Here is a 14815-nt window from a genome sequence, read left to right as displayed (position 1 = left end):
AGGCGCTTTCTGTGCAGACAGACATGTCTCTCTCAGGGCTCAGGGGTCTTCCATACATCGATCCTGGTCCTTTTCTTCTGCTTCCCTGCTCCTCACCAGAGCCCTTCAATAAGCAGCAGGATCAGATTTCCTATGAGGCAGCTGTGACCAAGTGGAGGCCCAGTTAGCAAGAACTACCACTCCCAGCATGCAATGCTTCTCCTAGGTCTGAGTAGCCTTGAGCTGGAGAGACACGTGACTGGAGGAAAAGGGCTGGCTCTGGAGAGGTGGTGGCTGGCCCAGAAGGCCAGTCAGAGGACGAATGCCATCCCAATTGGTGGAGGGAGAGGTTCAGGTTGGTTATTATCTCCTGGAGCTGACCCTATGATCCCACAGCATGGAGGACCCCCGTTAACATGGGTGTAATGCAGGCAGCATCAGCCCTGACAGCAAGGAGGATGTGTTTCCTAGTAGTTAAAGCATGTGGCTGGGGTGGGAGGAGACTTACACCCATCTGTATAACCATAATTCAGCTTCATGGCTTTATGCCTCAGTTTCCCCCATGTAAAAAGACACTGTGGGTTGCACCGGCTGGGAGCTAGGGTCTAGCGTTTATGCCTGTTGAGCTCCAGATGAAAGATCTGGGTAGCTGATACCCTCTTTATGCCTCTGTTTAATGGTCTTTCTCTTTCTCTCTCTTTTCAAGGCTTGTGGAGACAGGAGCAGAGGGTTTGGGTTGGTTTGGTTTTTTTCCCACCCTCTTCTCCTGAATGTAAAGTTATGCAAAGCCCAGAGCCAGACGGGATCCTCCAAAGGGCTGGGCAAAGGACCTGGTAAAAAACCAGCCCACCCTAGAAACCTCCTGGGCTTGGCTATCTGCTGCAAGATGGATGCTGGCGGAGACCAGAGCTGCTGATGGGAAGGTGACCTAGAGTGGGGAAGGAAACTATGCTGCGTCCCCTTGGAAAGGCTGCAGCCGGACACGCTGTCGCCTCTTCCTTGGCTGTCTGAGAAGTTACCCACCCCACCCCCACGCTCCTTCCTTGGTGAGCTCAGTGCTGGGCTGCGGAGCCAGGGAAGCGACAGGGGCTCAGTGCCGCATGGCTCTCTAGGCTGTGTCGGGGTTTCGGCGAGTCATTGGCGATGCCTGGGAAGAGCCGGGGATCTTTTTGCATGGAGCAGCTCTCCGTCTGCCTACTCCTGAGTGCTTGCAGCTGCTGGTGGAACCCAGCTGGCTCGGCTAAACCGAAGGGCCAGGGGCATCCGCACATGAACTCCATCCGCATTGACGGGGACATCACTTTGGGAGGCCTCTTCCCGGTGCACGGCCGGGGGGCCGAGGGCAAGGCCTGCGGTGAGCTGAAGAAAGAGAAGGGCATTCACCGGCTGGAGGCTATGCTCTTCGCCCTGGATCGCATCAACAACGACCCTGACCTGCTCCCAAACATCACCCTGGGCGCACGCATCCTGGACACCTGCTCCCGGGACACCCACGCCTTGGAGCAGTCGCTGACCTTCGTCCAGGCCTTGATTGAGAAGGACAGCACTGAGGTGCGGTGCATCAACGGCGGGCCCCCCATCATCACCAAGCCGGAGCGCGTGGTGGGGGTCATCGGTGCCTCCGGCAGCTCCGTCTCCATCATGGTGGCCAACATCCTGCGCCTCTTCAAGGTAACGCCCCCGGCTCACGGTCCCTCACCCTACCCTGGGGGGTCCTCTCACACCTTCCCTCTGTTTTGGGATGAGGGAAAAGCACACCTGGGGTGACTGATGCCGCCTCCTTGCTGTAGCAGCTAAATAACCCACCAGCAACCGTTTTATCGATAATGGAATGTACTAACTGCTCCCTCTCAGGCAGGGGAGGCCAAGAGGGTGGGCGGGAGGGAAGTGCAAGCTGTCTGCTGGTGTTCAAAGTACCCCCTCTCTCCAGGGGATTTGAGTTCTGCCAGCCACACCCTGCAACGATGCCTTGAGTTAAAGGGGCTTCCCCTCCGGTCCCTGAGTTCTCTCCTGCAGGTGCCTTGGATTGTGGTGCTCCACAGAGGGCAAGGGGAGGTGTGTCTTTGTGGCAGAGAGGCTCGTGCATGCTGCTGCCATATGCGGGTGGGTGACGGGGATGGAAGGGATTTCCCGCGGGAAAGGTTCCTCACCAGCAGGAGGAAGATGCCTGCTCCAAGCAGGGAGTAACTTCTTTCACGGTGGGGAGGTGCTTTACCTGGTTTATGTGAGGCCGTCGGTTTTAGAGGCAGAAGGAACAGCCTTAGGGCGGAGACCTTAGGGCCCCTGCGTTCTATTGCCAGCTCAGCCGCTTGTGCGTGGTGTGAGCCTGGGCACGTCTGCGTCACAGCCTCCTCTGCCCGCAAAATAGGCAACAAGGGTGCTCAAAGGCTGCTTTACTGGTTGGGCTTTGGGAGATCAGGAGCCAGCGCCCCCTACATGTGGCAAATCACTTAGTGGCTCTGTGCCTCAGTTTCCCATCTGTGCCACGGGGTTAATAGCAGTGCTGGGCTCTTCAGGGGGGAAAAATACAGCAAGGCCATTGAGATGCTTATTAGATGTGGGCTGTAGAAGCAGCAGACATTTGCCTCTTCTACTGTCTGGGGTAGGGGCCTTTGCACCCCCATTACGCACATTGTTTGGAGAGCCAAAGAACCAGACCCTGAGTATGCTGGAAACCACTTCAGGCCAGAGCATGCTGCTGCCCCCCCGGTACCTCTAATTCCAGCCCTCCTGATGTGGGGCCTCTCCTTTGCAAGACTCCCTGAATGCAAGTTGAAAATGAATCCCAAAAGGTGGTACTGGCCCTGTGACACACAGTTGAGCTGTTCTCATTGCCTCCACTAGAGGGCAGTGACCACACGCACCAGGTTGCGAAGAGACCTGGAGCCAGGGTTGTGGTGCAGAGCACGGTTCCCCTTGTTACCTTGTCTCCTGCGGACCTAGTCCCGTGGTCCTTCCCTCGTCACCCAGAATGAGGCTCTGCAACAGGCTTGCAGCATCTCCTTCGCGGTGGCCGGGGACGACTGGCCGAGCAACGCCCGGCCTTCCGTCCGCCATGGAACATGCTTTGGGGGTTTGGTGTCCCTCGGTGAACGCTTGCTCCCCTGGTGCCCCGGGGCTACGCTATTGGGGCAACTCGTCTTAGCGCACCTCCGGACCCTGAGCAGAGCGGGGTGTCTGGGAGGAGGCAGTGCTGCTGGGCGTGAGAAGAGAGGAGAAAGGGGAGGGATGAAATGGATTCAAAATACAGCCCCTGCCCTATAGCTAGGGGGGCCATCTCCCACGCGGGCCGGGGCCGGATGAGGGACCCCCGGGAAAGCCTGGGCATGTAGGGAATGGAGTCGGTGGTTCAGCAGAGGGCACTGGTCAGTCCTCCATTGTCCAGGGTGGCAAGTCCTTGAGGGAGAGTTTCTCCCAGTGACACCCTCCCCTGGGCCTCCCCACAAGGGGCCTGGACGTTGCCCCTCTTCGCCGTTCCGCCCACACCTCTCCCTTCCCTTCTCCCCTCTCCCACTCCCTGCCCTCCTCTGCAGAAACAATAAACTGCACTTTTTGTTTTGGAACAAGAAACACCGGTTTTTTTAATCGGGGTGAATGTAACTGGGGAAAGAACCTGGGAGAGTGAGGGGAAAGAGGGAGAAGAGGAGAAAGAAGAGGCTCAGGGTTGGAGCAGGGAGTGGCACCTGCGTTGGGTGGGCCCACTGCCTTTTGTGCAGGGCCCTCGGTGACCATGGGGCACTGTTGTCTTCAAGTCGTCATTGTCAAGTCCAAGTCGAGTCTCAAGTCACTACAGTTCAAGTCCCAAGTCGAGACTTAATTTAAAAAATGTCCAGTCACTTTTGTACAAACCATCAATATCGGCATTTTCGGACAATTTTTTCACCGAGTCGATTTAACAAAATGAGCAAATCTCAAGTCGAGTCTCAAGTCACAAACAACGAACCCGAGTCGAGTCTCAAGTTGAGTCACCTAGGCGACTTAAGTCGGACTCGAGTTCAAGTCGTGAGACTCGTGTCAACAACTCTGCCATGGGGGCCTAAGGGGAGAAGCCGAAGGAGCGGGAGCTAGTGTGGGACCACCAGGCGGTCCGTGACCATATGGAAAACCGCACAGATGCTCTGGCCTCGCTGCAGCAGCTCCCTCCAGGTGTCGTGGTGCAGCTGGAGGTCCTCCTGCAGTCTCTGGTCCTGCTGGTCCATGGAGCACTTCAGGGCAGCGGTATGCTCCCTCTGGAGGTCCTCATGGGCTCTCCTGAGCTGGCAGGTCACACGGGGTCGGGAGGCTGGCACGGGAGGTGTGGACCACTCCCCACTCACAGCTGGTCCAGCCGTGGACAACAAAGAGGGGCAGTCATCCCAGGAGACACTGTGCACGAAGCCTGGCCCTCGGCTCTGAGCCGAGAGCGAAAGGCCTCGGGCCAGACGATGGCGATGTGCTTTGAGCAAAGCCATCTGTGGCCTAGACAGTGGGCCCTTTTCTGCAGGGACACAGATGGCCCCTGGGGGGAGGCATGGGACAAGCCAGCATGGGAAGGTGCCAGCCTGTGGGCGAGAGGGGGGCCATGGGGAGCCTGGCCTTCCCTCCATGCTGCGCACACGCCGGGTCCAGCTGAGGCGGTGTCCCACAGGGAGAGGACTTGTATCCCTGGCCGCTGGAGGAGAGGGAGGCCGGGTGTTGGGAGAAGGTGTGTGGGAGCGGCAGACACTCCTGTGCTTCCTGTGTTGTCCCCAGGAGCAGATGCTCCCCTGAGAGTGCGGGCATGTCCGTGTGCCGTGTGCGGCACGCCTGAGTGTGTGTGTGTGTGTGTGTGTGTGTATCCATGTCCCCAGCCTCCTTCTAGTGGTGACTTACTCCCAATAAGTCAGGCCTCTCCAGACAGCCTGTGAGCCAGAGCACAAGGGTCCTCTGTTGCTGCCTCCTGGGGATGTGTGCCCCGGCCTGGTGCCCCACATGCACAGGCCGACAAGGCAGAGCGAAGAGTGCACCCCAGCCCCTTACTGCTCATCACCTCCACCTGTATGTGTCAAGGGATAGTAATGGCACTCACCTGAGGAGCTTTCCCCGGCCTCGGACAAGCTGGTGCTGGCCTTATCCAGCTCCTTCTCCTCTTCTTCACTGGCTGTGCTCCCTGAGAGGGTGCCGATGGGCATCTCCAGCCCTGAGTCCACAATGTGGGGGAAGGGACTGACCCATCCCCAGGATGTGGTGGAGCTGGGTGTAGTATGAACAGGTCTGCAGTTCCGCCCTGGAGTGGGAGCTGCTCCCTGGCCTTGGTATAGGCCTGTCTTAGCTCCTTGACCTTCATGCGCACCTGCTCCTGGGTGTGCACGTGTCCCTTGGTGGCCAGGCTGTCAGCCGTCTGGTCATTGATGTCCACAGTCCTGCACCTGGTGCGGAGATCCTGGAGGTTTGCCTCCTCTCCCCAGACCTCAGTGAGCTCCAGGATCTGTGCACCACACCAGGAAGGCGCATGCCTCTTCTGTTCCTGGGAAGGGTCCTGGGAGCTGGCTGCCGGCTCCCTTGCCGCCGTGCAAGTCTTAGTGGGAGCAACAGGGTCACTTGTGACAGCTGAAAACTCTGCTCTGGCAGCTAGGGTTGCCAGATGGTTGAAACAAAAATACCAAATGTGGCCCCCCCCCCCAAAAACCAGGAATAAAATTCTGTTGAAGGGGAAAAAAAAGGGAGGGGGGAGACTAAAGTTGTTGAGAAAAAAATAAAAATAAAACAGCATTAAACCAGCATGTCCCCTTTAAGAGTTAGTGCAGGGATAGGAACAGGGGAGCGGTTCAGCACTAAGACCCAGGGGCCTGCATTGCTTCCCCTAGGTATTTTGACCGGCAGCCATTTTGTGCTGGCAACCTTGGGGAACCAGGTAAGCATGGGGGCCGGGGTTGGGAGGTGTTGGGGTCCGGGGAGGCCAGGCGCTGAGTGTTTGTAGGGTTGCCAGGTGCCTGGCATTTTTGCCTCCTGACTGGGGAAAAATTCAGAGAATACTGGACATCTCAGGTGTCAGGTAGTCTCTAAATTTTTTTACTGGACAGGAGCTGAAAATACCAGACTGTCCGGGTGTATACCGGACACCTGGCAACCTGAGTGGCAGCTGCCATGTGGCTCAGTGCTGCCAGGGCCTGCCATGTGCCATAAGCCATTTCCCTGGTGGCTGCAGGGGTAGGGGGACTACAGAGTTCTGATGAGTGTGGACAGAGCAGCCAGCCCGTGGGAAGGGCTGGAGGCCCCTTATTTTGAAATAACTCCAGCCGCCTTGTCCTAAATAGCTCTTTTGGAATAGGCGTTATTCCTTGTACTACGCAGTTACAGGTTTCAGAATAAGACTGCTGTGTAGACCTAGCCTAAAGGTCCCGTGGCAAATTTCACAAGCCTGGCAGCCAGATTCCCAGTTGGATGCCTCTGCTCTACTTTTCTAAGTGCTCCATAACTCTGCAGCTGCAGATTGAGTTTCCAGAGAGGATGTTTGGTGCCTAGCCCAGTGCTGAGGGCGCTAACCTGGGAAGCTGGAGTGTCATTCTTGCCTTGCCAGAGCCTGTCTTGGTGATCAGTGAGCCACAGGGTGCTGCGAGGAGGGTGTTGCTCATGGAGATTCTCTGTTAGCTCAAATTGCAGGGGTATGTGCTTTTGAGAGTGGTGGTGGGGATTAGCGGCCATAGGATGCAGCCTAGTAACAGCTGTGCATTTCCTAGGTTGGGGAAGGGTCAATGTTCCTTCTAATTTTTTCCATCTGTGTACAGAATAAATTTTGTCATGTGCACCGAGGCATGTGCAGATGTGCACCACCCATATAAACACATAAGCGCTGTGGGCGCTTTGCTGATCATCTGGGCAGCATCTGAATCTCCCCAAGCGCTCAGCTTACAGGGAATACTGGTGTGGGTGCGGGGTTTTGTTGTGACATATGGTGAGTGAAGTGAAAAAAGTTGGTGCCTCACACTGAAACCTGGTATTACTGCCCTGGTCATGTGGCTTTCAGGGGACGATGTGCAAACTCCTCCTCAGACTTGTATTCTGCTCTCCTGGCTATGCCGTTGCTTGGTTGCATCCCTCTTGCCTGGGGCGAGGAACTTGGCAGCTCTCCTGAACTAACAGGCTGAAGCCTGGTGTGTGAGAAAATGAGACTCCAAAAGAAACCGAGGCTGACCCCCAAGAAGGAGGCTTGATTTAGCAGGCAATGCTTTTCCTCTCAGGGCTGGTAATGAGCTAGTGGCTGTGCTGGGGTAGCCCCGCACTGCCAAAGGTGCCTTCTTAGGGAAGCGACATAAAATTGAGGTGCCGACCACATGAAGTTCTAAAATAAAACAACAAAAGCCAACAAACCTGGTGGCGCTTTTCCTAAGAGCAGGTCTGTTAATGCTGGTGGCTAAATTCCAACCCAGGTAACCTTTTCAGTAGCTCATCTGCTGGAGACTGGGTTGCTAATGTGAACAAACTGCCTAACGGCAATCTAGCTAGGAGTTGCTTGCCGAAGAACTTGTGGCCAAGGATTGTCAGAGCGTTCTTGTGGGCAGCGGGAGCTATTCCTCGCTCAGCTCTTAGTCATTCATGGATCCTGCAAAGGTTGTTGGCAGAGTTTTTAATAAAATACCTTTCTGGAGAGGGCTGGGCTTGCAGGGTAAAGAAAGGTAGGGTGTAATAAGAGAGTGTGGGGGGGGACTTAAAAAACTTAAAAAACAACAAATAGTCTAGCCGACCTTAGAGACTAACAAAACACGTAGATGGGATCATGAGCTTTCATGGGCACAGCCCACTTCCTCAGATGAATGGAGTTATTAAAGGTCCAGTTTCTAAATAAATAGGGGAGGGGGAAGGAAAAAGAAGGGAGGTTGTGGAATCCCCATCTCTGGAGATATTTAAGAGTAGGTTAGATAAATGTCTATCAGGGATGGTCTAGACAGTATTTGGTCCTGCCATGGGGGCAGGGGACTGGACTCGATGGCCTCTCGAGGTCCCTTCCTGTCCTAGTATTCTATGATTCTATTTATTATAAGCGGAAAAAAATGGAAAAGAATAGTCAATTAGAGTGTCTGTGCTCCATGAACAGGGGCGGCCTGAGACGAGCTGCCGGCAACTGGCGCCCCAGGCGGAATGCATGATCAGTGCCCCCGCCTCCGAGATGAGCTGCCGGCAACTGGAGCCCTAGATGGAATGCGTGATCGGCACCCCCGCATCCAAAGCCCTCAACAGCAGTGCGTCATCATTGGGCATCCTGTTTAACGCGGCGCCCTAGGCGACTGCCGAGTCTGCCTACATTCACCCCTGTCCATGAAGCTGATCGAGAAGGTACTCAGTGTTCTTAAGGACCCATTGTTTGGTTTTTTATGTCATTAGGATGTGGACTGTAGCGAGCCATCCGGCCAATGTCTTTGTTCATACCTCTGTTGAAGGAATCAAACTTGTAAGTGAAGTTGAGTTCTGAGCCCTCCCTGTGGAGTTGGCTTGTGGAAATGGCCTGAAACAATACGGTGACTTGGAGATCCATTAGGTTAAAATGTTCCCCAACAGGTTTCTCTGTGTGGCCTTTTCAGAGATCTGATTTGTGTCCATTGATTCTTTCTCGTAGAGACTGTCCAGTTTGGGCAATGTACATGGCAGAGGGGCATTGCTGGCACTGGATGGCATAGATCACTGTAGTGGATGTACAAGACTGGCTGCACAGACTGTATTTTAATGCATGTGCAGAAAGGGGCTGAAGGAAGGTAGCCAGGGCAGGGTAAATGCTGGCAATTTCTAAGTGTTTGACTTGGCCACCTACATAAGGATTAGTATTATCGAGGCCCCTTGGGGGATGTGTGTGTTGCACTCAGGGGTGTAATTGCAACATGGGCAGCCATACCCAGGCTAACGCTGCTCATATTAGCCCTGCTAAAAAGAGTAGCCCAGACCTTGCAGTGTGGGCTGAACAAACCTTGCTGCCATGGCTACACTGCTGTTTTTTGCAATGCTAGCTGGGGTCTGAGGAGCAATATAGAGCCTCAGGTTGCCATATAGACCTTTCTGTAGAGGCTGTGACTATAGACTTAGTCCTTTTCTCAATTAGCTCACCCTCTAAATGGAGGAGATGAGCCCAGGGTGAGAGAGAGAGAGGGATTATCATTCCCATTTTACAGATGGGGAACTGAGGCCCAGAGAGATGAAGTGCCTTGACCAAAGTCATGCGGACAGTCTGTGGCAGAGGGGATTTGACCCCCAGCTCTCCCAAGTCTGAATCCAGAGCCCTAACCATAAGGCAATCCTTTCTCTCTAGCTCACTAGCAACAAATTCTGCCAGGCTCTGTGAGCTCCCGTTCTGTGGGCTGATACACCCTTCCCATATTTCACGTTGTAACAGCGTCATAAGCTTAGGAGGCTCCCTCCACGCAGTTGTCATCTATAGACTGATGCTCTCAACTCGTCTGCCTTCAAACAGCAAACAGATAGCACACTGAGGCATTTTAATGTATATCATCATGACACCAGTTATTGCAGATGATTGGATAATGGGCTATGGATTATATATCCAAAGCTTGAGATCGTATCTTCCCTTAATTCCCGAGGAACAGAATGATTGCCGTCACTTGATGTGTTTATCATTGGGAGATGAAAGCAGCGATCAGTTACAGAGTCATGGTGAGGACACCATTGTGAAGTCAACATCTGTGCTCTGGGGGATTCATTGTATCCCGTAGCTCTAGGGATTTGTAGCGTGTGAAGGTGTCGTGGGACGCGTGTATAGGGCTTGAATAGTCATGTGATGGATTGATGCTTCTTGGTACCTCTGTGTTGCTGTTTTGGGTTAAAAGCTTGTGGCTCGGAAGTCCCCCAGAAGGCATGCGGCCCCTGCCCAAGATTTGATAACTAAATTAGAAAATGGCTCTACGTCAGTCTAGTTTTGTCCCTCCGAAGGGCCAGGTATGGATTAGCTAATCCATTCCTATGGATCCGCACCCGCTGCTGAAAATTATGATTTACATTAGGCCTCTAAGTATCCTACCCCTCCGAACTCAATCTCTTAGAGGATATTTAGGAGCTGATTTGACTGCCTTCTGTCATGCCTGATGTGTGTTATCTTAGTACAAGGCTTAGTATTTTACTCCTGGGGGAATTCTGCATCCAAAAACCCCCCACAACAATTCTGTGCACAATATTTTTTTAACATTTGCATATTTTGTCAAAACAACACACTACAATCATGCCAGTTTCAATTATTTTGGCCATACATTTCAAAATATCTGTCAGCAAGCATGTCGGTAATAATACAGACCAAGAAAGAAAGAAAGAAAGAAAAAGATCCAGGGAATGTTTTTTTGACAAATGCATTTCTTACCCAGCATATTATTAATACAGGACTTTGAGTAGTTCATTTAAACTACAAGACAGAAATGTATTTCTTGTCCCCTTCAAAACCAATGCAAAGGCTTGGAAGAATCGTGGTAACATAGGCAATGTCTAGACTGCAGGCTTCTTTCGGAAGAAGCTTTTCCGGAAGAGATCTTCCAAAAAAACTTCTTTCGAAAGAGAGCGTCCACACTGCAAAAGTGCATCGAAAAAGTGATCTGCTTTTCCGAAAGATAGCATCCACACTGAATGGACTCTATCTCGCATGTAAGCTGTGATTACTTTAGACAGAATGGCCACCTGTGCTTTTCCCTCTTTCCTCTTCTTTCGAAAGAACCCCCTCTTCCCCATCCACATACACCTTCTTCCGAAAGAGCTCTTTCGGAAAAGGCATTCTTCCTCATAGAAAGAGGTTTACCAATGTCAGCAAAACCCCTCTGTTCTTCCGATTTTTTTCCGAAATAATTCGATTGCAGTGTGGACGTAATTGAAGTTTTTTCGGAAAAACGGCCGTTTTCCCCAAAAAACTCTGTAGTGTAGACATACCCATAGGAACTGAGGGAAAGGTATGAAACCTGGAAGGTTATTGGCTGTGGTTGGGAGAAGTATGGAACAGGATTTTTGGGGGAAGGAGGATTGGTAAGAAGTGGAGGAGCCTCTCATGCAGACATTGGCTGATCTCAAGCTTGCCCTGTTCAATCAGGCAGACACCCCATGTGTCCTTTAGCTTTTGGCTGTCATCCCAGTAGCTCCTGGGTGTTACCCACAGAAGTCTCAGGTGCCATACTCTGTCTGTCATAATTTACCGCCATGGCAGGGTGCTTAAGGTACGGCAGCTGGTTGTTAGCTGTTTTGGCATTACAGCGGCCTCTGGTGGGTTAGAGATGGAACTGCAGCACTTTTCTGCTCAATGTATTTTCTGAGGGGGGGAAAAACCCGCTTGGTGCCTGACATGAATTCTGTGTATGTGCAGTGGCAGAGAATTCCACCAGGACTAGTATTTGGCCTCTCCATTTGTGTGTCTGGCCTGTTGGCTGACATATAGTGTTTGGCATTATCATAGGAACCTCTGGGTTTTAGGCTTGGTTCTCCTGGGAAGACTTTGTACAACACTGAGCAACATGTGGCTTTTCTGTGCCTCGGTTTCCCCTATGTAAAATCAGGCTCATGATGCGTCCTAGTGACTACAGCACTGGGACCAAGGAGACTTAGCCTCTATTGCTAGCTTTGCCCTGGCCCTTTGGATGACTTTGAGCAAATCACTTCATTGCTCCGTGCCTCAGTTTCCCCATCTGTAAACTGGGATAAGGTTACTGATCGCCTTTGTAATGCACTTTGAGATCTATGGATGAAACATGCTAGATAAGAAATAAGCTTTGTTAGCATTATTTGTTAGCATTCTTGACCCGTTTAGATCGTAAAGCATTTTAGGGCCTCTTAGGGTAGGTCTACGCTGCAGCGCTATTTCAGGATACCAGAAGTATCCTGAAATAGCTATTCCACATCTTTTGAAGCAGCCTGTTATTTTGAAATACATTTTGAAATAAAGGGTGGCTTATTCCGACGTCCCAGTAAACCTCGTTCCACGAGGGTTAAGGGGCATTTCGGAATAGCGAGTTATTTCGAAATTTGGCACTGTGTAGACAGCATCAAATTATGAATAAGCTATTTTGAACTAAGGGTGCTCTGTAGACACACTTAGAAAGGATGGTCATGAGGTTCAGGACTCCTTAGCTTCCTCTGTAATACAAATAATGAATAGTCAGGAAACTCTGATCATTCCGGGTGAATGGGGCTGTCTCTAATGCAGAAAGTTCTGTTCTGATTTTTGTCTCCACCTCCATTTAATCCCAGTAGAATTCCAAGGACTCTTTAATTACTTTTTTTCTTGCCGAGAACTTATTTATACACGACAATGTCCTTGGGCTAGAAAGTGTGTTTGAACAAGAGCCCCCTTAGTCACAACTGGCAGAGATACAAGGCAGCGCATAGATAAATGTAAATATTATGCAAATGCCAAAGCAACCACAGTGGAATATCTACAAGCTGCACAGGTAGACCAAGAGCAAATTCTCCCGCCGGGGTGCAGGTTCCCAGCTCTGGTTTGTGTTGTCTATTTCCTTTCCTAACATCTTTGGAATTCGCTGTCTTCTCTCTAAGATATTTTTCTCTCCCCCTTCTCTTTTCGCCTTTGTGCTCTCCCGAGAAAGCTGGCGGCTGTTAGCTGAGACAGAAAAACCGATTGCTGATGGAGTTTGATTTTTTTTCCCTGGGTCCCTTTTTAAAACGCGTTAATGTTCCAGGCGATGAGCGAGCGGGCTATTCAATAATTAAAATAATATAAATTAGAGGGAATGGGAGAAAACTTAAAAGCCATTTGCTGAGACAAAAACGATTGAACACATTCACTTCAGGGAGGAGTGGGGGAGAAGAGGTAAGAATGAGAGACAAGGGGAGAGAGGAAAAATGTTTTTTAATTTTTATTATCTTAACCTTTGTCAATTTTTTATTTTTATGCAAAGAGCCCAGTGAAAATGGCAGGAAGGATGCCACACAAACCTGTCTGGGGTTCAGTCTATCCTAGGTGCTTATTGTTTTACATAGTTATCCTCACAATTGCTGTGAGGCAGGGTAGGGCTCTTTCCCATGGGAAACAGTGGTGCTAAGTGACTCACCCAGGGTCACATGGGGAGTCTGTGGCAGGGCAAGGAAGTGGCTCTGAGTCTCTCTGCGCTATACAGGAAAGTTTTCATAGTTCTACTGATGTCGACACACCAGTGTGAACCTCTGGGCGGACTGTTACCCTGGTCTCACTGGATTTTTTTCTATCTAGCATTTTCTAAGCCACAGCTGCAAAGACAGGCATGCAAAGAGTGCCTAGAGGAGTCGTGGTAGTTATATTGGCATAGCTACATCCGTTTAAATTCACATCCCAGACTACAACAGCCATTTTTTTCTCATGTAGGCGAGGCCAATACTCCCCATGTAGTTTTGTGGTAACAAGTCCCACAGATGGATCATGCACTGGGTGGAAAAAACTCTCTGAGGTTTTCACCAGATGTAAATTGGCTGCTTAAGTAACCTTGGTTCTCTCTCTGGTGATTGTGAGAAAGTCCTTTCTCCCTGTTGGTACACACTATTTCCCCAATTGGTTAGCAGCTGGGCGACGTATACCGGGGCATTCTTAGGGCTCAGTATCCTTTTAGCAACTAAGTAGAAAGTGATCCTTGGTGCAGTTGCTCAACGCAGGTGAATGGTCTTACTGTTGCTACCCCACATTGCATAGGCTCCCGGCTGTCAGCGACTGTGTCTTTCTGATCTTCGCTGCTCTGGAAAGAACTGGGAACTTTCCAATGCTGCGCACACCAGGCCTCACTGTCAGGTGCCTCCCTGCTGGCTTTGGGCTGTGATCTGACCTAGCCGTGACCATGATTAGTAGCCACCCTTGTTCTGGGAGCAAGGTTGTGTCAAAGCAATCTCATCCCTGGCAAAGTCATGGGTCCCAGACTCCCAGGATCCACTTGCATGAGGTCTTTTCCTTCTGCTTGCCCCAAACTCCTACATCATGCATGCTGGGTGGTGGCGGGAGGGGGTTTGCATCTGTGTAGCACTGGGCTATGCAGTGGATGCTTGTGTCGCACTGTAGTTGTTAGGACTATCTAAAACTGGCAGCTCATGAAGAGGAACAAGTTTTTAGGTGCTAATAGATTATCTGTTGTTTTCCAGCTTTTCTAGTTACATACATACTTGGCTTTCTCTTTGCCCTCTACCTCTTTCTCCCTTCTCCCCCCCTTCTCTTTTTCCCTCATTTATTTTGGTTCTGGACATCCAACACTCCGGTCATCTGCAGAAGTGGGCTGTGCCCACAAAAGCTCATGATACCATCTCCATGTTTTGTTAGTTTTTAAAGTGCTACCAGACTATTTGTTTTTTTTTTTAGTTTTTCCTGTTACAGACTAACTCAGCTACCCTCTGAGGCTACATCTACACTACAAGGTTTTTGCGCAAAAACCGGCAGAGCGTCCACACCTCAAGCGTGGTTTTGCTCAAGTACATCGACAGGACTGAGGGCTTTTGCCGGTAGAGTTATTCCTCTTCCCACGAGGAATAACTCCTTTTTGCACTACAGCTCTTGCACAAAAAGGCAGGTGTGGACGCTCCAGAGGGGTTTTTGTGCAAGACAAACCCTATTGGCAAGAGCACCCTATTTGCCCTATTGGCAAAAGCACAGGTGCTCTGATGGCCATTCTGTGACTCGCCATCAGAGCTTTCTTGTGCAAGCGCATCCATGCAGTGTGGACGCTCTCTTGTGCAAAAGCGATGTGCTTCTGAGATGTGGATGTGCTTTTGCACAAGAAGTTTTTGCGGAAGATCTTTTCCGCAAAAGGCTCCTTGCGCAAAAACCCTGCAGTGTAGATGAAGCCTGAAGGTTTAGGAAGCCAGATATAAAGCATCCTGCATCTCAGGCAGGGCTGGCAACCAGGAGAGCCCCGAAGGGCAGGGAGACCCC

General features: G+C 51.2%; 1 protein-coding gene across 2 annotated transcripts in view; it reads left to right on the top strand.

The window, feature by feature from the left end:
- The first annotated feature begins 691 nt into the window (after window positions 1–691).
- Window positions 692–14815, top strand: part of GRM4 (glutamate metabotropic receptor 4) — a 200609-nt gene continuing 186485 nt past the window's right edge. For both annotated transcript variants that reach the window (XM_075910067.1, XM_075910066.1), the window contains exon 1: window positions 692–1650. In XM_075910067.1, coding sequence (XP_075766182.1) covers window positions 1123–1650 — 528 coding nt within the window. In that variant the 5' untranslated portion in view covers window positions 692–1122. The remainder of the gene's footprint in view (window positions 1651–14815) is intronic.

Source organism: Pelodiscus sinensis, chromosome 27 (genome assembly GCF_049634645.1).
Source record: "Pelodiscus sinensis isolate JC-2024 chromosome 27, ASM4963464v1, whole genome shotgun sequence".
In the NCBI taxonomy this organism is placed as follows: Eukaryota; Metazoa; Chordata; order Testudines; family Trionychidae; genus Pelodiscus; species Pelodiscus sinensis.
The sequence above is the reverse complement of the archived record's forward strand: the minus strand, read 5'-3'. Positions and strand labels throughout refer to the sequence as shown.